The sequence below is a fragment of the Pezoporus flaviventris genome, unplaced genomic scaffold (assembly GCF_033815535.1).
Source record: "Pezoporus flaviventris isolate CSIRO_AGI_PZ_B2104156 unplaced genomic scaffold, CSIRO_AGI_Pfla_v1 ptg000002l, whole genome shotgun sequence".
Classification (NCBI taxonomy): Eukaryota; Metazoa; Chordata; class Aves; order Psittaciformes; family Psittacidae; genus Pezoporus; species Pezoporus flaviventris.
Genome location: NW_026892550.1, coordinates 87,324,166 through 87,349,841, shown reverse-complemented (window position 1 = coordinate 87,349,841; position 25,676 = coordinate 87,324,166). Strand labels below are relative to the sequence as shown.

At 36.1% G+C, this 25,676-nt stretch overlaps 1 protein-coding gene across 4 annotated transcripts in view; it reads right to left on the bottom strand.

Annotated features, from left to right (window-relative positions):
- Positions 1-25,676, bottom strand: part of KDM7A (lysine demethylase 7A) — a 64,052-nt gene that overhangs the window by 19,940 nt on the left and 18,436 nt on the right. For 3 of the 4 annotated variants that reach the window (XM_061444932.1, XM_061444933.1, XM_061444934.1), the window contains exons 2-10: positions 18,292-18,377; positions 14,098-14,215; positions 13,053-13,213; positions 11,060-11,201; positions 10,608-10,794; positions 9,793-9,955; positions 6,253-6,340; positions 5,429-5,535; positions 2,275-2,366 (exon numbers count right to left, since the gene is read on the bottom strand). In XM_061444932.1, the coding sequence (XP_061300916.1) occupies positions 2,275-2,366; positions 5,429-5,535; positions 6,253-6,340; positions 9,793-9,955; positions 10,608-10,794; positions 11,060-11,201; positions 13,053-13,213; positions 14,098-14,215; positions 18,292-18,377 (1,144 nt within the window). The remainder of the gene's footprint in view (positions 1-2,274; positions 2,367-5,428; positions 5,536-6,252; positions 6,341-9,792; positions 9,956-10,607; positions 10,795-11,059; positions 11,202-13,052; positions 13,214-14,097; positions 14,216-18,291; positions 18,378-25,676) is intronic. The other variant, XM_061444935.1, reaches the window with a different exon arrangement.

Genomic DNA, 25,676 nt, shown 5'->3' with positions numbered 1-25,676 from the left:
AACTTGTCTTAAATCAAGAGATAACTTTTAAAAGTCCTGGTAGGCAAATGAAGCCACGCATATTTGGAGACTATATCAGTACTCAAAAACGCACACAAAAATAAAGATAATATAAAAATAATCAAACCCACATCCCTCCCTCCTTACAAAAAAGGATAATATTTCACAACAGCTATTAATATCCTTTTTTTAAAACACAGAAGAGTTGCCTAAAATAATCTCACTTGTACATGAATCAAACATCTGAAAAACTGCATCTGACGCCTCTTGCTTATGCAAGCTGGAGGGAAGCCAGCGCTAAAATCCAAGAGCTCAGATGACTGAACAGGTCATCATCCTTACTGTGTACACCAACTAAGACGCAGACCAATGACCTCCACCAGAGTAGTCGGAGGATACACATAGTGGTAAAAGGCTTGTACAAACTGAATTCAAATGAAGTCATGAAAGCTAGAATAATTTCAGAAGCACTCAACCTCTATTATCAGCATCTTGTAATTTTTTGGCAGTTTTTAAATGAAGATACCACTACCCTGCTGAAGATGAGTTTGAAATTCTCCAGCAAAAAGTTTATTCATTAAAGTAATTCACGTATGTCTTGAAAAGACACACCCAATGATACGAATGTGAAAACTCATGAGTAGGCTTCTCTTTTGAGGAGTATTCATTTGTCATTCCTTTTTCAGAATCTGAAATCTCCAGCATGAGCAGATCATACAGTAATGTACAAAGCTCCTGGCTGCAGCTGCACACAACTACAATCCTATCAGGCACATGGCCTACTGCAAAGAAAACATTAGCTCATTTATGAAGCAGCAGCTAGAAAACATGAATGCAAAGTACAAAACAGGATAGCTGGCGGACAGCAGGCAACGCTGTAATACAGTGCAGCTTCCTCACAGCTGAAGTGTCTGGTCAGCCAGCGGCTTGGGAATACTCACATTAATAAGCATTTAGAATGCAGCATGTGCACTTGTTTTTTTTTCCCCCCACAGAGAAGTAGGAAATACATCACATTCTAGATGAAGTATTACTCAAACTACTCAATGAGCTACTAGACAGTACACAAATGATACAATATTATGTTAACAGCAATAGAGAAGAGAAGAATTGCGATCCAATTTCAAATGAAAATAAGGATTTATAAAGGCTATGTTTGACCTCAGTTATGAGCAGTCTGATTACTGAGCTTGCTTATTATCCATGCCATGGATACAGAGATCGCTTGGATTCACACACAGTTTAACAGCTTAGGCAAAACATCCTGTTTAGCTTACTAGCTAGCTCTGATCCAGAATGGCATAGACAAAGACACTGGAGAGCCAACTCGGAAGTGTTACAGAGGGCCAGCAAAGGTTCACCTGGAATCATTAACACAGCACAGGCTAAACCCTAGTGGATTACACACAGCACAGCCACCTCTGCACTTGAACCTCATGTCCAGTTCCACGAAGTTCATTACGTTGAATGCAGCATTGTGCAAATATCATACCTGTTGCATAAGGAGTTCTCTTACAAGGAGAACTTGTGGACAGAAAAGACCAAACAGATCTTCAAGAGCAACTTCAATTCAGCATAGCCAGGAACAAACTAGAACTCATAAGCTCAGTCAGAACAAAACTGCCTGTCAGTGAAAAGCACTTCTCAGAAGCACTGGCTCCAAGAGGTCTTATTCTCAGGCACATGAAAAACACATGGGTTAGGCCAGATCCAGTGCTGTGTCAAAATAAATAAGCTTTTCTTGGGAGCAGAGCACCAGCAAAGCCACTACAGAGAACATACTAATGATTTTATTAGAGTCAGCCAATGTTCACCAGTGACAGTATTCAACTGAAGTCAAACTCATCTGAACCTAAACTGACTCTTTAGCAAAAGAGGTGTACCTGAAGTGTGCTCTCCAAAGCGCTGACATGAAAGGAAAATGTTAAATATCAGGGCATTTATTGCCTCTGACTAGGATGAACCAACTACATAAACAGATTTGTTAAAGAAAAAAAAAAAAAACACTGTATCAGCTTATCGTCTAGCATTCTTATCCCATCCTGATGTGAAGGAACCTTCTATCAGCTTATTAACTGGCCTAAAAAAATACTTTGTTAGCGTCACAGTTATCATGATGATTCTTCCCCAGAGCAGCACATGCTCTCCATAGAGTCCTTCATTACTCATTAACAGATAAAAACAATCTGCAACTTTAAAAGGGCACAGACCTTCGGTTACTTGTAAATCAAAAGAGAGCACACCACATTAGCAAACAAAATCACTTATACTTACTTCTTTCTTCATCCATAATTTTAAAGCGGTAAGTAAAGCCTTCACTCCTTGCACTAAATAGCTTGGAGGCTGGAAACCATCTTCCCTCAGTTCTAGAAAGGATACAGATACCTATTTAGAAACACACTAACAGTGAAAACAACAGAATGATACCTACCCTTCAGCCAATGAAGTTCCCATTATACAACCACACACAAAAAAAAAGGAAATATGCAAGCAAAGTATCACATCCTGTATTTGTGTGCATATTGTTAACAACAGCAACAAGACACCCAACCCTAAAGTGATTCTACATAAAAATCTTCCCTTTAATTTTCCATGAAAATTAAGGATAGTCTACAACATACTAATGGTCAAGTAGAAAAAAAGAGATCTGAAATACAGAAAAAGAGAAAACATATTTGAACTAATCACTTCTATTTCATTCAAAAATATTTTAGTCAAAGGGGACCAGAAGGATGTGGGATGTATCTCCAAATTAGAATTCCTATTGCTTATTCCCATACGTAGAGCAAATGGTTCACACTAGCACACTTCCACTCCCCATTTTTTGTCACCCTTCCAATTATCACAGTTCTCCCTCACACAGTTTACATCATTTTTCCTTCCAAAATCAAAGTGGGAGGACTATGGTGGGGTGGAAACCACCCTGCTGCAGAAGCTGCTCTTAAGAAAGCTGGTGCTCCCAAGTGATTACAATTTCTTCTCAATTTTCTCTTTTCCCTCGGGGGGGGGGGAATGGAAAAAACAATTCTCCATAAACACTCAAAAGGAGATTGCAACCTCTCTCCATGCTCCTAGCAAATACTTCCACTTGTCAACAGCAAGTAGACTAACATTAGAACTACTGGGCTGATTTTATTCCCTTAAAAGAATATACTAATAAAACACTATTCTGATGGATACTGTATTTGGTCTGCTGGCAGAAAAAAAAGGAAGTTCTGTTACTAAACGGCTGTTTTTCCCTCATAGATGCCTCCAACTGGAGAAAGAGCATCAGTCATTGAGCTGCAGTTGAAATCTTCCTGCCCACTAGCTTACTCAGTGGACAGTTTTGAAGATACAATGCAGCACCACAGGCTGGAATTTTTCAGCTGCCATAGAAAATACTGCACGACTTAAGAGTAAAGAAAATTACTGAGTATCAGACGGATGAAGTTACCTATTCTGAAGCCCCAAGAACTACGAAGAAAAATAGTTTAGGCAAAACCTACCACACTTAAAATATAAAGCACTTCTTGCCAATGAAAGACAAAAAAATCACAATGTTTATGACCCTGTTATCATTTTATAAAAAGAATCAGAAAGATACATTGTGCTGATCTTGCTTACTGACCTGAATTTCACATAAGGTACTGCTAACAACCACATACCCAACATTTTACAAGTTGGTCACCACCACTACCTTTCACAAACGTGTACCATCTCTTTTTAATAGAACTATGGATTCTGACCAGTAAACACCTAATTCACATGAATCTTGATGCCAAACCCAACATAATCTTCACTCTAGCCATGGAAACCTCTATTATTGTTCTTTATGGTAGTTTTATAGATCACAGCATTGTTCTGCAACACAATACCTTCTAATCCATAGATTAAAAATAACATGAGAATAAACTTCATTCCTAAGACGCAAGTCACAAAAGGCTCCCAGTCTATGTACTCAAGGAGTCATGGGATAAAAAGAGGAGGTGGAAGAAGTAGGGATGGACACAGGACATGACTCATAACTAGCTGGATGATATAGAAACATCTATCCCAAAGCTTTTCCAGCAGGAATACAGCTCCTTTATCTTCCGACAAGTTTGCAAATTTTAAATACATAGGAGTGAGACTAACCAAAGCAAAAAAATATTCCTTTTTTTTATTCTTTTTAAGTAAGATTTTTCTGCAAGTTTGTTCTATTTGGTAAGATTTCTAAGTTGCTTTAGGCTCATCCAGAAACTTCAAATGCTCATTTAGGAAACAGGAGTTGTTCAATGCCTGCATCTGCTGAAAGGAGAATAAGTAATTTTCAGTAACTGTGACTATTATCATATTAAAAAAAAAAAAAGATTACATGAGATTCTGCTCTCTTCCAAAGCAGAAGCTGAATTTAGCAGGCTCCTCGCTGAACTGATTTATCTCCTTTGAATTACACAATCTGGAATAGGATGTTTATTAAGATTAAATAGAGCAGGCAGAGGGCAAGATATTTGACAAAAAGAAGGTAAAATCAGACAGACGGTCTCTCAAGCTGAATTATGCACAGGTACAGATACAGGAATTACAGGACTAGAAGAGGAAGTTTGGAAAGGACCAGCAACTGTCAAGAACAAGAGGTTGTTGAGATGTCTACTGATAAACATACCAATGATTTAACACAGATCATAACAACTGATGCATCTTTCCTACAAAAGCCCTCACAGACACCTTTCTCTTCATTATGAAGGACAACAGGTAGTTTGACTGAAAAGGTCAAAGAAATTGTAAAAGTGCAAGAAAACCTCTTCATTCAGCTGCAAAGCCACCAAGAAGAAACCCACAAATATAAATTAGTAGGATCATTTAGAGAGTTCTCTGCTGAAAGAAGTAGGCTATCAAAGGGGACTCAAAATCTTAAATTATTACAGAAGCAGCCTGAGTGAAAAACTGATGTCATTGGAGTTTATCTTCTTTAACAAGGTCATTTCAAATAATGGCAAATTAATCCTGTTTGGTTGGTAGCATAACTGCACTGCGCCAGGATCTCAGATACACAGCCTTGATAATGTATTTTCACTGACCAGATACGTCATCAGCATTGGATGGCAAACACCAATAAAATAGTTCAAAGCTTCCAGCAGCGTGCTACAAAGTGTTAGCTACACGCATCGCCAAGAGCACTAAGACTTCTGCACAGTGCAAGTTAGCCTAGAAACCTTTGATCACCAAAGTAGTTTTCAGAAAGATCATTAGCTAGAACCAAGAACTGCTGGATCTAAAATAATGTGGCTTAAGGAAAAAAAAAAAAAAAAAAAGAAAATCAAGCCTGGTTTTCCAGCTTAAAAAGTTTCAAAGTTTCCTCTGTTCACATGGCAGCGGTATCATCTCCATTATCAGCAAAGAGAAAAAAAGAAAAATCAAAGCAGATACATGTCTATCTTCTGACATAAAACAAGGATTACCTTACCTTTCAATGTTTCCAGTAAGTTTTTGGCCACAAACCAACAGATGGCTTCAAAGAAAGGAAATTTGAAAAGATCAGGGGTTTTTAGCCTCTTCTCCATTTCATAACACCTGAACAGTAGAAATAGTACAAAACATGAACATTTTCTAGTTATCAAATTCATTATTCAACTACATAATTATTCAAAATGACTCAATGTCTAAAATAAAATAACCATGGCTGTGATAAATGAAAGAAGTCAAGTACCATATAGTTAAATCTCAACAAGACTACAGACGAGACCAGAGCTCAATCTTATCCAGGTTCTGACCTTATGAAGTTTGACTGCAGCACTTCTAAGAATAAAGTTGGACTCCATAAAGCTAGAATATAAACCCAATGTGTGATCTTTTAACAGACAGAATTTTACCAGGATTCCACTGTAATAAATAAAAACAATACGTTTAGAAGACAGCTCCGTATCTTAGACAAAATCTAAATATACAGCTGCCCCCAGAGCAATGCTGACTTGAGTCGGCTCATTTCAACTTCAATGTCACACACCTGGGCTTGCTCAGTTTTGTTTTACTCATACTAATTTCCAGAGGTTTTTTTTTCTTTATTCTTTTATTTGCTTACATTCATGCATATCCTTCATTTTGATTTCGAACCAAACTTTCCAAAAGTGAAAGAAGAGAACGTGCTTGATACATTCTGACTGAAAATGCCACTACTGTCTGCCTGAGAGCCTGTATCAATCTCATCCTGGTTAAAAGCATGAAGAAAAATATCTATTAAAAGAGTACCCTACTTACTGAGGAAAAGGTACAGGAAGAGCTGAGACTAACCTGAGCTGCATGCCAATGTTGAGGTTGTGCAAAAAGTTTCCTCCAAAAGCCATACAATCCTGAGACGTGAGCACAGCATGAATCCAGCCTGTAATGACAGATTTTGAAACTTAATGCATACATATAAATTATTGTAAGACTGTCTTTAAATACATATATAACTAAAAAACACTGTACCTGGGAACAAAAAAGAAAAAAAAAAACAACACAAAACTTGTATTCCGTGCTATAAGTAAATTTTAACAGAACTTGAATTCCAAGTTTCAGAAATCTAGTGGAATTGTGGTTTTCGGAAAGTGTTAAGATTAAGACATTTTTCACTGGAATGCAAGGCTGCCAGTGATTTTTTTAAAGTAAAAATTCAGCCCCATTTTTCCTTCCCATCAACAAAAATAAGCAAGTCAGGAGAGTGAAGTTATACTGAACAAAAGATACAAATCACAAAATTACAAAATTATATTCCTTTAAATATTTACACATTGCTTACAATAACTGAGCAGTTTGCTCAACATCAAGTAATCTAGCAATACTGAAGTTTCTCAAATAGGAATTCAGACATGGCTCCATAAATTATTCTAAATAGAGTCATCCTAATTCCAGTGATACTATGATCAGTTTAAAACCCAGTCTAAGCACTCTGACTATATAAATTTGTCATGTAGTTGAAATCCTGTCCCTATGAACTCTACAATTGAACATGGCAAAGTATGGCAAACATTATGCTACCAATCTAGCTGATTACTACTGGATAATTTCAAGTACACAAAAGAACATATACTATTAGCTTCCTGGTTAAAAATAGTTATTTTAAAAACTTATACTGTGCAGCTTTAATGTAAATAAACTAGAGTTCCTTCTTTTAAGATTGTTTCTGATTTCGCATGCATACATATGATCTTTTGATAAAAGATGAGTTGGTCATACAGTTGCAGATTACTTAATGGTCTGACTGAGTGTAGCCAAGATGTACAAACACAGGAAGCTCCTCAACTTGAGTCAATATCAGCATAAATCACAAGCAACCATATATTGCAAGCTACCATTAAATCCATGCCCCAATTCAGTTATGAACAACTAGTTCCAATTGTTGTGGCACCATATGTAAAAAGACCTGAAACCTAGCAACTATGCTGATTAAGCAACATGCTTACTATGAAGCCTGGGAAGGAAGTACATTACAGAATGGCATACAAGAGAATGTAGAATACAATGATGGATGCAACCTGAGGGCTTTTTTTTTAAAAAAAAAATTACTATTATACATTGTTCATTTTTACTTCTGTTCTTTGAGAAATGCAGTGCAGTGAAAACTGCCTTGAATTACCAGCTGCATTTTGCATTTGTTAATATGGTTTTAGTTCTTCACTCTTATCATAATCACTGCAGTAGATTAATACCTCCGATTCTCCAAGGGAATATACGCGTTTCAATCCTTTAAGCACACATATCCCCAGACACTGATAAAACTGATAACAAAGCCTCATCACTGCTACATCAACACCAAGGATTTTTATGGCATGCCTGTATCAACCAAATGATTTAATTTTTCTACATTCCTACTTGCTATTTTATGCTGTAGTTTGATCAAGTTCCATGTAACAATGCAAGAAAATTTGGTGTAGACCACAGAGTATCCTGAGTAATATTTAAATAACTCTCAAGAGCCTCACAGTAGGTGCTATGCATCTACATGCAAGACTGATTTTAAATCAGAAGACTGCTCCGAACATGTTTCAATGATTATAAAATAATTATGACATCCACTAGCATCAGTGCAAGCAAGAACAGTAAAAGTGATTTTTCAGTAGAGATCAGGGTGGTTTTTTTAAAGCCTTTCATCAGTCTTACAGAATATCCCACTTTTAAACACCTAATCTTGAAACCTACAAGAAGTCATTGGTTCTTATACTATATCATATGAATGTACATGTGTGTACACACATACATACGTGTCTACACACATTTACATTTAAAAGTACCATTTTATGTGTATACACACACAAATTCAAGTATACATTAGAAATTATCATTTTGTGATACTTTCCTTTTTGGTCACATTATAGTGAGAGCTCAGATGCAGCTGATTACTTGGGAAACAGTAAGTATTTTCAAAGATCTACACACCACAGTGAAGTTCTTCATTCTGTAATTTCGCATGGTTTGCTCACAGATGTATGACTTCACGCTTAGATGAATGGAAAACCAATGTAATCTCTTGCCAAAAACGTATGGTTTTAAAAAAGGCCTGGTGTTCAGGAAAGTGAAGTGCATATATAGCTTCTCACCATGTAGTATTTATTCTGCAGAAGCCATGAGCTAGAACAGTGAACACTAAACCTCACAGGTAGAGAGCTGAGCTATGAGAAAAATGTCTGTTTAGGAAGTCCACAACAGAATAAGGTATTGAACATAATCTTCAAGGCTTATTACAGAAGTAGAAACATGCATCATTTTCCTTTTCCATATATATATAAAGCTTCCTCTCCTCAGAAAGGATGGTAGTACCCAGTACAAATCTTAAATAATAAAATAATTAAAACGTATTTATATGGATGGACTGCATACATGAAAATAAAAAAAGTTAGCTGGCACTCAGTTTGTTAGCAAAATATGGTTTTATTTACTAGACTTTAAAGTTCATGGTATTTGGGAGTTTGGGTGGGGTGGAAGTGGTGTGTTTTGTTTGGAGGATTGTTCTGTGGGGATTTTGTAAATAAAGAAGTTACATTGTTTTGGTATTTCTTTTTTCTTAAAAATGTCCTGTAATTTACTAGATACTATTAGGGGATGGCTATAAGAACTGGTAAATAAAACCTGAGAAGACCATACGTCTGCCTCATTTTTAAAGAAAGCTGCTGAAATGAATTTATGAACACTACAGTTTTGAAAACTACATTTTCAAATACCCTTTTCAATAAAAAGAATTAACACATGAATCCAATTACATATTTTTTCAATTTTATTTAGGGACACTTCCACTTTGATTCAGAGTCTTCACAGGCTCCACCACAGATTTCCTGCTGACAGAAAACCCCACCCAAAACACCCACCCACCTTTTACTTTTAATTCTCTAGCCTACAACATAAGTAGTTTATGGGATGTTTTAGTAATAATTTCACCTAGTAGATCTTACAGTATTCAAAAGCTGTAAAATTGTAATATAAAATTGTAAATAAAATTGTAAATAAAACTGTAAATAAAATTGTAATATAAAATTAAGATTTCAGTCTGGATACCTATCAAATGGTGAACAATGCGTGTCCTATGAATTGGAACTGCTTTCATGATATCAAACTTCAGCTTTCATTTGTTGTCTTATAATTGGGTAATAAGCATCTTCTCTTTCCCTGACAACTGTTACTACTGTCACGCAATCTAAATAGTTAATTACTTGCTTTGAAAATCTGAATTCCTGAATTATTATTTTCTTATCCAAAATTTTAGGAGAAACCAAATGTTGACAATGCAATCATTTCAGGATACCCTCAATTCCTGGTGATTAAACATGCAAAGTCCTAGAAATAAGGGTAACATCTTACCTGTTGGAACAAATAAAGTGTGTCCTTGCTTCACAACACATTTGTAACATTTGTCAACCTTGTCCCCAAAATATACTTCACTCTGGGTGACAGATGAACTCCAAGACTCATACAGAGCCAAATTTTCATCAGTGGGCTTAATCAAATAGAATATCTTCTCACCCTATTAACAGAAATGCCAAATAAATAAATGCATGTCCTCCTGGAGGCATAACTACAACCTCTGTGTATTTCCTAATTAAGTAACAGATTGATCTAAATGATAGGTAAGCCATGTTTCCATCACAGAACGTCAGGGTTTTTAAGCCTCAGTGTTTCAGAACTGTAACCCACCAAAAGCTGAGTCAATAAACACTACCCCCAGTTGGTATCTTATGATGTAAAACCAGCAAACAAAACGACCAAAGCTTTTCATTGGCATATGAAAGATTCCAGCTTTTATAAACAATTTATGGATCTGCGCACATATGCCAAATGACAAAATGCAAGATGAAACCACTTTGTCTCTTCTATGATGGTGGGGTGAAAGTCTGTGAGAAGAATAAACAGTTGAATACAGCAAGAGTTTTTATTCAATTAATTTCTTCGTACCAAAGCTCCACTATTCACCTACCAGTCTACTCAAATGATCAAGTCAAACAGACTAGAAGTCACCAGCAGCATAAAAATGCAACACCAACAATCAGTAATTCACTTTAAAGCTCCTCCTCTGGCTTTTTAGCACAAGATTTCATACAGGAGATAATGCCATGGCAGAAGGCTTCACACTTAAAGAATACTGTTTCACATAGTAATAAATCAAGAAGCCTTCATACCCAGAGAACATGGTACCAAACTGATGTTCCTCCAAAATCGATATGAAAATCAGTATAGCTGTCCTGGACACCCATCAAGCAATACTTCTGAACAAAAGGCTTAGGGAAGACAGAATCATCTGGCCAATAATTTTCCACCCATGAAAGCTTTCTGGCAATATCTGGTACTTCCACTAATTCAGACATCCTTTTAAAGAGAACAAAACAAAACAAAAAAGATCCATGAATATAACCAAGAATAAATCACACATCTTTTAAAATTACAGCTTTAAATTTGTTTCCTACAAAATTATTACTTATAAGTGTTTTATTCTCACATTACATCATAATAGGTATCTACACAAAATATGCAGCCTCCTATCTTTCCCACTACAGACATTATATTACTACACATACTGTTCAGCTTAGTGAAAACCACTTCCTGTGTTCAAGGAATTGAAGTCGATACTCACTTTGTGTCCGAGAATTCCAGGCTGATCACATTCAATACTTTTGGCCGGTCAGGATTTGTGAAATACTTAATATAATTATGGAGCTTCATTTTACTGTCTGCTTGTCTTGCTACATCTATTACATCTATCACTTTGTCACCACCTGTGAAAAATAGGATGACTTTCTTAAACCTATCACAGATAAACACAGCCAATTCAGGTGTTCAAGAGAAATTCAACTTTTTTCCAGCCTTTCTCAAAACATTTCTGCACAAAGCCTCCACTACCAGTATTGGAACAGGCAGATCAGTATAAACCAACTCCTTATCAGGTCTAACTTTAATTGCTATAATCAGCTAAGGACAGAACCAAAAACACTCTAAAAATAAGTCCTCTTTCCAGTGGCTAACCAAAAAGAAAGAGCAGTATAGAATGACTGCAACTGGCTTAAAAACTTGGGTTTGTGACTGCACTGGAAAGACTAGTGTAGATAAAGTTACCAAGGCAGAGCTGTTCCTCACTCTTTCTACTAATCATCACCACAGCACTTGAATATTTAGCGCAAGGACTGTTGAGAATTATTTACAATAATAAATCCTTCTGTTCACAGTTTGTAATTCTTAGCAAACTGAACTAAACTTGCGCCATGATTAATGTTATTAATGTTGAAAACTATGTAGGTACTCCTTTGCAAACATTCCACAACCCACACCCACCATCCTTACACTGATACATAACTTTTAAGCACACAGTAATTTCACTAAGTAATTGCCATGACTGTGCTTCATTTCTGAAGACAAGGACTGGTTTAAGTGCCATGTATTTTGAAGTGATACATCTGTACAGCTAGACAAGCAAGAAGCCACCTTAGTCAAGAGAAAGCCAACAACATCATTACAGCAATTGTTTACGTCCATTTAGCTATACAACAGTCAAATTTGACAATTACTTTTGGAATGCTGGAACGTATCCAGATGTACATTATTAATATAATAACTTCAAAATTTCAAGGTGATACTAACTCACTAAATTCCAGTTGGAATAACATTTATTCAGTTTTCTTATTTTTTATTTCAGTAATAGAAAGGTAAACCTGTGGCATTCCAACTTTTTTCCCTAAACTGGAGAACCCGGCAGGTCAAAATATACATATGAGAATGAAACTATCAAATTTCTCTAAATGTGAAGAGGCAGAATTCCAAAGTATCAAAACTATAGTAACATTTTAAAGCAGAACATATTACTGTTTGTAAGCATCATAAACGTAACAACTTTCCATATACTACATACTTTCTATATTCTGGCGCCACTGTAAAATGTTGATAGACATGAAAACATACTTTCAACTCACAAATTTAGATTATCACAAGAACACAGACAAGGCCATATAGAAACTTCTCAACTGTACTATACGTTACAGGAAATTACTGTCACCCTGCAGTTGGCTCAGTCTCTATTTCTCTGTACTGCACACTTACATGAGGTTGAAACAATTAGAGACTGTCAAGAGAGCTGATAAGGAAGAAATAGTCCTTGGGAAGCTCTAGCTCTCCTGCTAAGTGAAGCCAAGGTAGGCAATTTTCCAGGAAGGTAGATTTAATTCAGAAATGTTAATTTACTGAGCACAAAACATTAAGTTTTGCAATATCCTAACAAATGATTGAACTTTATTGATTATCACAAGAGTGGTTTGTTCAATTCCCACAAAGAGAACAATCTTAAAAGTCACTATACTTTACAACATGAAGCAGAGAAGAAAACCATGTTTAGCTTGCATGAAAATTAACATGGTTGACAGCTGAAAAGACTGTACTCTCATCACATATCTACCACACAAGAAAAAAAGAAAACAAACAAAAAAAAAACAAAATTAACTCGCATGTCTTTTAGTCTCCGATAGTCTTCAATTTAGATATATATTTGGCACCCTTATAATAAGCTCTTATAATCATGCAAATATTTATTTTAGATTTACATACAGAATCATCTGTATATACTCCAGAGTGACTCTTACCTACGTAGCGTTCCACATCTAAAACGGAGAAAGTTGGCGGAGGAAGTCTGAGCCCCAGACCATCTAATTTAGGAACCATAATGGGAACATCAAACCCATGTTTCTCCAAGTATCTTTGTGTCAGCTGGCTTCCATGCATTTTCAAAATTACTTCATCAGCACTGGTAGAAAGAAATAATGGAACATTAGCAAAGAAGTATCCTCCAAGCACTAATGAAAGAAAAGAATTTATATCATAATTTGGGGGAGAAGAAATGGAATGGCTACATTTGAATCCAAGAGAAGTGGTCCTGTTATATTAAGCATATAACTGAAAGACAAAGAAAACTATGTAAACTGGCAAGGAAATGTTTACTGTCACACATAGCCTGGGAACTCAAGGTGTTTCTATATGACTGAGAACAGCAGTTTAACAGGACACAGTAGTTTAAGAGGACGAGAAAAAGGAATTCTCAGAGAAGGCATTATAGTATATTTTGGTAACAACAACAACCACCACCACCTCTTTTAAAGAGCTGTAAGTCATTGTGTTTTAGTGAGATAGCCAACCACAGCTTAGGATGAAAATACATCCATGTTTCTCCACTTTCCACCAAAGCAAGTGAGAACAGATAGACTACCAGCTCACATAAACGTTCTATGTTTTTTGGAACAAAAGTTGAGGAATAGACAGAAAATATTTTGACAGTTCAGGCACAAGAAAGAAAAGCGACCACTCATGCTACAACACTCACTCCCTCCCCCCCAAAGAAAAAAATTAATCAAAACCCCCAAACCTCCAATCCTCTCAAACCACCATACAGCAGTGCCAACAGACAACATATCCCAGTGCAAAACAGGAAGCTAGTGTATGAAAAGGCAAATGTATCCACCTGAAACAGTGACTGGGGAGGGGGGCAAGGTGGTGTTAAATTCTAAAGGAGGAGGAAGTCATCCTCAACCTTCCTTTTCTGAAGCAAAGAAAACGCCAGCTGTCTCCTCTAAGACATACTCAGCAACAACACATCTTTTTTTTTCACTGAAATATGTAAGCAAGCTCTGGTACCTTGGGAAAGAGCGAGCCCGCAGCTGTTTAACAAAGGTCCGCGTTCCAGCCTGCACAGGCTTGGAACCATCATCCAACTCTGTGTAGTCATGTCTGTGCCAGTTCCTCCTCTTCTTCACTACAAATTTCAGAAGGATTAAACTTTTAATTAGTTAAATCAGATGGCTCGGCTTTGCAGTCATCCCATCAGTGAGCCTGACATGCCGCAATCACATTACTATGATCTTAACAAACCTTACGGTTTATGCAAGGGACACTCTACCTATCTGCAACACATTAAGTCTTCAGGACACCTGACAGTAATCCTTTATACTTATATATATAGATTTCCTTTATACTTATATATATATATATATACACTTCTATGTCAGAACCTCAGTGCACAATTTACACAATTTAAGACTCCATATCCAGTGCAGCACAAGTAAACAGCAGCAGCCTGAAAGCGTCCAAATCTAAAAGGTCAGCAAGAAAACTAGAAAATTAAAGTTCTATTTCTAAACCTCAGACTTTTTTGTCTCTTCAAGATTCAGACTTCATTTTATGTATTACCACAGAATTAACAGCACTTAACCCCATTGACCTATCTTACCATACGAGCATATCCATGTCCAGTCTGATAGTGTTACTACTACTCAGTACCACATCCTGTTTGAAACCAAACCACCTTCCTCATATCCACTGCTTATGTCTCCATAAGAGTTTTGGGTGTAAAGGGTTTTGGGCAGGTGTGATCTCCCCTATGCAAGCACAATACATATAACACAAGCATTGCAACCCGAAGCAATCAGCATCTAAGTGGTCTGAAGCTTTAATGCAGTGTTACAGCATATTAATAAAGAAAAATCAATTAATGTTCTATTGTAATTTTGGGAGTCTAAACTGATAGTTCAATAGCAACTAAATCGTATTTTTAACAGTTCCTTTTATTTAAAGGGCTGAGGAAAATAAAAAAGAAGAACAAAAACCAACAAAACAAAAAAGACCCCTAGACATTCTAATAAAAGTTTTTGTGTTGATTTCCCCACAAGAAATGACAGGTATGAAAATGAAGAAAACTAATATTGCGCATAGAATCACAGAACACTGCCAGGGATGAGGCAGCCACAGCTTCTCTTGGCAACCTGTTCCAGTGCCTCAACACCCTCATAGTGAAGGACTTCTAATAGCTAATCTAAATTTACCTTCTTTCAGTTTAAAAACCATTCCCCCTTGTCCTGTCACTACAGTCCTTGGTAAGAAGTTCTAGGTCATGTTTCAGTTTTTCCTAAGAAAGCCAAACAGTGCTCCACAGCATTAGATAGTTGCTACTGGAAGACTGTCCCAAAAGCATTTACTGAGACTGGATCTATAACTTAACCACTAATATTAAACAAAAATTCAACAGGAGAAAGAAAAGCTACTGTTCCTTGTCAACACAAACGGTGTTCTACAGGCATATACAGTCTGCAGTGTAAATACAACACCCAGTTAAAGAAACTGTATTAACAGGAATTGTAACTTTATGGAAGTGCTTATTCTTAAGTTTACCAAAGTCATGATGCAGCCAAAATCTAAAAAACTACCAACAATACTGAAAACACAGCTAACAGTAACAGGAAGCTAAGGACTTCAGGGAGAAAAGGTAGTTTCTAAAACCAAAAATAAAACGCTGCTTCTCCAGAAAAAAAAAAAAAACAAAACAACAAAAAACAACAAAACAAAACACAAAAAATCCCCAGTTGATTATATAGGAATAACTGACATCTTATAGACATTAAACAGAAGAGGTAATTGTTCCTATTGATAAGCTGTTTCATTCCTACAGATATGACAAAATGTACCCTTTAGAAGACACTTAAGAGAATAAATTGACATTCATAGCTGTTTGCTAACCTGCAAACCAGTGCTGAAGAGCCTGCTTAATGAGCCAACTACTCAAATACAGTAAAACATCATAAATAACGAAGCCAGGTTTATTAAGTTTTCAAAGCTATTTTCTCACTCATAAATAATGATACAAGAAATTAGTGGCTAACACTAGTTTGCAACAAAGTAGTTTCTCATAAATTCACTGCCATTGTAACAGCTCATTAAAACTGTAAAATGATACAGATGCTTATGAGATTTTATAGCACAGTTCCAACTTATAAAATCTACCTTTCTAACACTTAAAAATCATACATTAAAGTTATTCCTTTACTTACTACTTGACAATGCACTTGCATACAGTAAATCACAGACTTACCACTTCTAAGGCCTGGTACATGATCTCATATTGTCAGCTCAGACCAAACATTGGTCCAACAGTCATAATGTCCTGACAATCACAGTCTAGTTAACATTTACTGCACCTTGCGCTCCCTTAAAAGCTCTGGATTCTAGAGTCTGGTGACAGACCTGACACCAAAATAGAATATGAACACTAAATCAAATAAGGTAAGAAAATTCCACAGTAGATTATTATTTTTTGAAATTGCTCTTATTATTATAATTTAGGATTTTAGGATTAATTGCTTAGCATTTTATAAACATGGCTGCTTACTAAAGTTCTTGTAAAATTGTTGCTCTTCTGAATCAAGATGAGGATTCCTTTTTGTTTGAAATATAAGAAAAAAAATTGATTGGTTAATTTGACCTTTACACCTAACTAATGCAGTAGCTTTCTTTTCATTACTGGAACTTTTACATCATTAATTTTGCAGAATACTGAAAGTAACCATACACTTGATAGTATGAAGCATGTGTTTCTTGTATATTTTTAGTAATCTTTTTTGCACTATGTTGTTTGATTAGATGGGATTATACAGTACAGCATCTGCTGAAATCATAGGTATACTTGCCCTCCTAAATCAAACAGATGAATGTTTTCTCTTTCGAAACTCCTTTAGAAAAGGGATTTTAGAAGCTGTAAATAAAAATGTTTGGGTTTGGTTTTGGTTTTTTTTTTACTTACTCACATAATTTCACATGATTTGAGCATTGCAGAGTGTTGCTGCAACAGTTGAAGTCATGAGACATCAGTCTCTCCAAACACTAGAGCAAGTAGAGCCCAAACCACAAACTCTCATAATTTGATTCTGACAGCTTAGCTAAGAACAGTTAGTAAAATTCCAGGTGAAGACATATTTCAATATATCACCTCATGCTTGGGTTGTAAGTGACATGTCTGAACCACCGACTAAATCTAGATGATCTACTTACCTAAGGCAACATGAAGTAATAAGGCTAATTTTTACCCCAGATCCTTGTCTTTTTAAAAAGACTTCCAACACAAAAATCACTCTTATCTCACTGTCAAATTGCTGCAGGTGAGACACAGCTTACATTAGAGCTAGTAGCCTCTGCATTGTAAGAAAGGTTATTCACAGGCATCACAGTGAAAAATAATAGTTGTCCCAAATGAACAGAAAAACAGTTTTACATTTACTAGTTTATTAGTTTGCAGGTCTGATATGATCCCCCTTCTAACTCCTCGTAGTCCCTCTATTCCATAGGGAACAACAGGCAGAAAGGTGGAGAAAGAAATGGTTGTTACTTGTTATTCTGATTTACAGGAGAGACATGAAGATTTTTAACTGAAAATGACACTGGAATACTAAACACTACAAGCACGTAAAACAATTAACTTACTTTTTAGCCCCAGCCTGAAAGTACCTAATCCTGACGTCACATACCGTGTGAGATACGTACCACACAACATACATCAATTCCATCAATAAGTAATGCTTTATCACTTTGTTCATTACCCTACAAGACTACCGCTGAGAGTACAATGGTTTTAAACTGATTTCTAAATGGTAAATTCAGCTTTGAAAAGATACTAGATCTTAAGTCATTGCTGACTATAAATCATTATATGGTCTTCAAGGGAAAACAAAACACTTTTTTAAACAACAATACACTAATTTTCATTCTTTTTCTCTCTGCCAAGTGCAGATTGTTTTCTTCTAGCTCTGTGCACTTTGCTTACTCTAATCTACAGCAGTGGTTTATATTTTATTCTATCTGCATCTCCAGATCAAAGAACCTTTCAGGATTGTTTGTCGGTTTTGCGGAGGTTTTTTTATCAGCTCAGAGTTAGTCATGTATAACAAGTAACTTCTAAATAATCAAACCCATCTTGATCATTCTTTTGAACAGTCTTTTTTCAATTTCACATGGATAAAGAACAGACTGAAAGTGTACAGTAAGATCCGAATAACCCATACTTACTTAGGGAAGGTCCATGGAGAATTGCACAGTTGGGACAATGGTATAGATCAATGTCAACAGCATGGTGCTCCTCTACCCCAACACAGCTGGAATAATATTTTTAGAATGTTAATGACTATACATGCAAGAGGTTTTTATATACATATATATATAAAATGAAAAACATTAAAGTTCTCATCAGAATTCATTTAGTCTATAAAATCAGTGAGACCAAATTATCTCAACTACTGAGTTGCCACATAAATTTTGAGTAATAATTTGTTTATTGCTGAATAAAGAATGCCATCTAAAAAAAAAAAGGAAACAAGAATCAGATTTCCTTAAAAATGAGTACACAATATGTACCATTACCCTCAACCCACCAAAAATCTTTGATCCTAATTACAGGAAACAGTTTATGCAAAATCATTTGGGCAATTTTCCTTACAAAAGGTATGATTTAAAAAAAAAAAACTGAAGTCTGTGCTGTCAATTTGTAGAAGTGACCATGGATTTTTTTTTCCTTGTTTTTGCCTCTTCCCGCCCTCCACAAAAAAGAAGTACGTAACTCCTAACCCCAAATCAATGAAGAATACTTTCATATTATTCCTGAATTCTTTATACTACTTGTACTAGCTATGTAAGCTACAAAAGTGACCACACAAATCACTCTGTAGAAGCATTTTTGTTTTAAACAGCAACAAGTATTTCAAAGAGCACTTGAGACATGTAGTGTTTTCCCGGTGCACATTTTTTCCTAGATAAAACAATCAAAGTGGGATTGAAGTTGAAAATTTTTTTAACAGTCATGACAAAGCATCTACACAGTTGTATTATCTAAACAACATAAATTTGAAGTCAAAATGAAGTCCATTTTCTTAGAGGTTAAAACACGAGAGGTTAATTGGATAAGATGTGCTTTTGCACAAAGTTCTCAAGGAAAAAAAAAAGTAATCCCTACTTGGCTGGTAGGATCTGAATTCTGGCAGACTTCTTTCTCTCAAAAGTTCATTGACACTTAAGAAATTGATGACTTTATAATACAGAAGGCAAGAATACAACACTCAATATTTACAACAAAATTAGGTATTTTTATTCAATGCATTCCAGGAACTTGAAAACTTGAACAGTACTCTATTCATGCAACCCGTTTCATATCAAAAGTGTAATGACTGCTTAAACACTGAAGCTTTGAAATGATCCAGCTACATGAAGTCTTTTCCCTAGCAGTCTAGCGCCAAAATTGCTGACATGCTCCAGTTAAGTGTCAGGACATGCTGCCAAAACAATACACTAAACAGTCTAGCATTTAAAGAGCACCAAGGAGCAATTCAAATCTGAAACTGAAGAGCATCTCCCATGTAACTATCAATGAGTAGTTCACCATTCAACAGCTGATTCTTCTGCTTTTCCATTCACTACACAGCACATCAAATTTCAAAATTATACAGCTTCTTTATATACATGCTATTTTAAAATCTAAATGCAAAACTCAGCTGCCACCGTTCATCACAATTCTTGCAATATTTAGTATCTGTTTTAAGACCACAACTACAGGAATTGTTATTTCATGAAAATTCATTTGACATATAAACAAAGAGAAAGGCAGAAACAGTCTTCAAAAATGCATGTCCCATTTCCTTCTGCTTGTGTTCCCTCTCTTTTTATAGAATGGATGAGCAACTCAATCCTATGCATTGTAAGAAAAGCATTTTAAAAGGTACACTCTAGAAGCCCCACATGAGACGGCTCAGCTTATATATCCTTCAGAATCCCAATATTTTAGCTGCATTTCTGATTTTTGAACAGCTAAAGCTATTTATGTTGGACTATATCTTGATCAAGTGTGTGTAATTATTTAATGAAACAGTTGGAAAATTTCACTTACTCTCTTTCCTTCTTCTGGGTGTTTATCTATCTGATACATTCATCATCACCTCTACCAGATTATCTTGCTGACTAACATTAAGAACTTTGCATCAAAGTCCAGTAACAATTCTTTGACAACTGTTGGTCACATTCTGTTTAAGAATGTTATTTTTATTGTCTCTTATAGAATGGTATAGAATCTGCTGAAAATAAACCAGAAATTCTATCAAGAACTAAACACTTTTTCTGACTTAATTAATTGAATAACCTTTCATGAAAGCACCTGGGGCTTTGTGGACAGAGACAGCAGGTGACACTGGAATGGTATTAGAACAGCTGGATTAGCCATTCAATAGAGAAAGCAAACATTTTCAGTCTACTAATTATGCTCTAAACTCAGAATTAACTGGGAAAGCAAACTACTAACTGGGAGGTACTGGAAGTGAATCTAGTAGCAGACAACTGACTGCATAGGGCAAATGAGGTACCAGCAGCATCTGCAAGAGCAAGCATTACCAAGGATGTCACAGAGCACATCAATCACATTCAGCACATTACAAGTCACTTTTTGAGTCCCTTTCTCCAACGTACACAGATGAATCTGACATTAATCATTCGGGCTACTAGTAAGTAATCAATTACTGTGGTAAGTGCAACTTCAGACCTCAAGCATCAAAGCAAGGTCACCAAGAGGGAGCAGAGAGCCTGGAAAGCATTAACACACTCAAACACAGTAACATTCTCAATCCACTGCTGTTTTCCTGAATGAAATATCATTATTAACCTTCACCTCACCATCCATTTGGGTTGAAATGTCTTTATTATGTATTACCTAGTTTCTGAATTGCTTATCTCCTCCAGGGAGGCTGTAGACTAATTGTCAGGAATGGTGAAAAAGTTTACAGTATCACAAAAACCAAAACAAAACAAACAAAAAAAACCACACACACAATAAGAGGGAAAAAACAAACAAAAAACAAACAAAAAAAAAAACACTGAAGGAGGCTGTGCAAAAATACATCTAACTCTGGTTGTGAAGATGGAAGGCCTGAACAGGCTCAGTTTCACTTGAAATGCTTCTAGAAGCAGTAGCAAGGTAGAAAAAAAGTAGTTAAAAATAAGTCAGACTTTCATAACTTCCCCAAGGTATCCAGTATCAAGGCAAGATCAGCAAAGAGGTACTAGAAGAATCAGGGAAGTGCTCCAGCTTTTTCGCATACAAGAATATGCCCGTCCCTGGCAAGTGAAGAAAGCCCTTGCTACTCAAAGTTCAAGGAACCAATTCTCCAGACTTAAGTCTCACTAGAAGGTGAATGTTCTTGATTTAGTCTCAACTTGCCACTTGATTATTGGTTTTGTAGCTATGTAAGAGGAACAAGTTCCTTTCGTAAAAGGAGCAAGTGTAAACAAAAAACAATCAGAAAAGGACTAACATCTGATAGACAAATGGACCTCTACTTTTCTGTAAAGGAGAAATAAGGTTTCTTTTTGGGGGTCTGGGAGAGAGTATCCTGCAGAGGCTATTCGCTACAGCAGTAGTACTATTAATGTACAACTTAAGAGACTAATCCACATAATTCAGTATGACAGGCTCAACAGCTTTTTCACAATTATGCTGGAATGCCTGTACAAGAAGCAGAAGTCCAAAACATTTACAGGAAGCATTATCCTGAAGACTGCACAGTTCTACATAGTAAACCGCCCAAGGCACCTGACCCCGCTCCTACAACAGCATGACATTGTGAATAAGTACTGGATCCACGCCAGTCACCACACAGGCTGCTGCACCTTCCAAATTTAATGCCTGCTTGCTCTTGATCCAGTCTGGCTTTTCTCCTCCCTACTTCTGATGTTACCAAGCACCACCACAACATTTTAGAGACTGCTTAACTGTTTCTGTTGGTATGACTGAAGGAATCCTGGTTTAAGAAAATAATCCAAAGCACTCTTGATTCAAGGCTCTATTTTCAGTGTCCTTAAAAGGACACAGCTACTTCAAAAGCTATTTTATCTTATTAAAACAAGCAGTCTAAGTACCATTGCATAAAATTCCAACTATGATTGCACACAATTGCACTACAGAAGTCAACATACGAGTAAAGTTTGGATGCCCGTTTTCCCAATTGTCACAGTTGAAAAGACTAACAGGACAGATTACCAATCGCCAGCAAGATATTTCTGCTAGGAAATTTTTGATATTTCCTGTACAGAAAGCATACTGAAAACATAAATCTTGAAAACAGAGAGAGATAAGTGATTCTCGATGATCTAACAGAAAGACTGCCAAAAATAAATGTATCACCCTCAACATGGAAAAATGAGTTAATTTGTCAGGAAGCTAGGTTGTACACAGGACATCATTGTCTTGTATTCCATCTTCCGTTCCTTTCCCCCATATTCTCCATGAAGAAACATTATAGGTAATCTTTTCCTTTCTTTACGATCCTATTTCTGAACAACAACACGGCACATCCTCTTCTTCAAGTCCACCCTTGCACCAGCACCCACAACCTTTCTTGCTATGCTTCAGAGAGCACTGTGCAGGCTTCACGCGTAAAAGGAGAAAAAAGCACCTCTTAACATCCAGTAGGGAAGAAAAAAAGGAATCGACAAAAAAGCCTGGAACAGCGGAAGAATACTAGGAGCATTGAGCTAGAGCATGTTACTAGAAACGCAGGGCTATAGATTATTACTGGTGGTATAGAGATGTTTCCTACTATCTGACAGAGCAGATCCCCAAAAGGCTTTTTCAATTTCCAATTACTCACAGAACAGCTGAGAAGATATATAGGTGGTGAGTCCCTGCTGTGTGTCAACAGGGATGAGGAAAGGAATAAATCAATTCTAGAGGCAGCAAAGATCCATTAGTAACAAAACAGCCTCAGTTGTCCAAACACGGAAGTGGCTACAACAGGTAGAGTTTCATATAATATTAAGCTGAGTGTAGCTGTCGGTGGTGAAAAAAAGGTGCCACCCTCCTCCCTCTGTCTTACCATGGACATCTATTGTTTCTCTCACCAGATCTAAATCATCAGGGAGTCACATGCCAAATCAGTTCTACAGGCTGATCCAAGGCAAAAAATTAGCCACTACTCAACTCACTTCTTCAGATAGTCTTTAGAAACCCTGACAATAGGATTCCTATAAATGAAAAATAAATGATACATATTACAGTTATATGCTGTTATTTACCAAGTAGATGTCTTGAAAACAACATTGTTATTTGATAATATTCTATTATTTCATCTCTACACTATTATGCCTTTCTAACAATGACTACTGAAGCATGGGAAAGAGATGTCTGTTCAGCAATCTTATGCTGGCAATATACCAGTCAAAAAAAGAGACTGATACTTGCCTTTTTAGTGTCAGCCTTACTACTGAAGTTCACATCATCATGGATGACAGATACTTCTACTGATAAACTCAGCAAGTAACTCTGTAAGTAGTAGGCAAGTATAATAGCAAACTTTTCAGTTTACCTTTAACAAGGTCTACAGTTGCTACTTTCAGTCCTAATCTGTTTGAGTGTAACAAACCCCCAAAATACTACTGCATTTATTGTAAACAAAAAAAAAACAAAACAAAAAAAAATAGCGAGCTTGCAAGTTATACAAAGAACTTCTCCTACTCCATCTCAAAAATGGCAGGCAAAGCATGGGGTAGGAAGTGCGTTTGGCAAATTTTAAGGAATTCTGGTTAGTCATTTAATTCAAGCCTGTTGTTTCCAAGTGGGAAAAGGATGACAAGTAGGCAACATTTACAGGTTAAAACAATGGAAGTACTAAAGATGTCACTGCCACAAGCACATAGCCACATCTGCCACTCATTTGGGGACAATATTAAAGTACTTAATTAGGAATAGAAAGACAAAGTCATAGTGTGACAATACTGTTGGACAGACTACATACCACCCCACAGCATTAAACCAGCTTAAAAAAAAAAAAAAAGAACTGCATTTGAGGGAGAGTCTAAAACTTAAATCTAGTGAGCTTTAAAATCCTGACCTTCTAGTGGCACCCAGATAATTTTTTTCCTCCCCTCTCAAAAACCACATAGTAACTTGGGAAAGTGCATGGAGCCGTCAGCTATCTCATAAGCCTTACTGTGGTAAGCATGGTAACGATTCTGGAATGACAATGCTACTAATTTTAAGTTTACAAGGATTTACTTTGGCAATTAAATAACTTTCAAGAAGTGACAAAAATTCTATACATCCAATATAGATCCATACTGCCTTAAAATAAATTACCAACATGAAAAAGACTAGAGCTTTTGGTTTTGCCATATTCACTTTCCAAAACAAAATAACGACTGGTATAAACACAACTTCAGTAGCATGTATAAATATACTTTTAAAAACCAATTTAAAAAATAGAAAATCAGATTAATGGTTATCTGCCCTCTCAGAGCTACAGATTTTCCCCAGGGAAAAAAAAAAATAAAATCTAATTTGTATAAAACATGCGCATTGGCCCAAAAGCATACATGGTTTTAATACATATTCACTCACACACAGAAAAAGGACATAAAAATTACATGCAAGACCAACTTTCAAAATACCTCAAAATACACTAACATTCAATATTGCATCATCCTACAACACACATTAGAACCCCCCGCATAGCAATGCACACATATAAAACTCTGACCTTTGATCACTTAGAGGCATCTGTTCTGACACTTCCCAAAGTCCTAAGAGATCTTAGTCTACTTTAGATTAGCCATCACACTGCACACTAAAAATGTAAATGTTCATTACATAGGTCTAGGCTTCCCTAATGTAGTTGAACCCTACTGCTTCTAAATCATGTAATATTTATTTGAAATGATGTATTGCAGTAAAACAAACATGCAGATAGGTATAAGATCTATTTTGACTTCCAAAGGCTCAGGCTTCCTGGACCTCCAGTAGCTCTACCAGCACTGTTCTTTCAGAAGACACTTTCAATATGGTAATACTCATGCACATTCTTCTATTGAGAAGGAAAATCAGCATACATAATTCCTCTCAAGTAACAGTACTTTTCACTCCCTCAAAGCACAGAGGCTAAAATAATCAGTACATGACATCTTGTCAAAGAAAGCTCAACTCCACATACGGATTCTGAAAAGCAGAAACCTAATAGGAAAATTACGATCAATGGAACAAAGCTATCAAGTTACATAATATATAGGTTCAGTTACAGATACAACAAAGCCTTCTACCTACATTTAGGGACGTAGCCATGTATTCAATCAACATAATCACCATGGAATCTAAAATCTCAGGGAAACAACAGTGACATACATTATTTGTACACTGATTCTTCCATTCTGTAATTCCAACGCAGTCTGAAAATGAGCTGATACGGTTTTGAAACTGAACACATGCTTTTTCCAGAATCTGGATTTTTAAGTACAATTATTTCACTTTACTGAAATTGCTAGAATGAAGTTGAGAGAAAAGGGCAATTACTTTTACAAAATACTTTGACAACTGAGTATTTGGTATAGTCAGCATAATCTTATTTTTAATCATCTACACCGATGAAAAG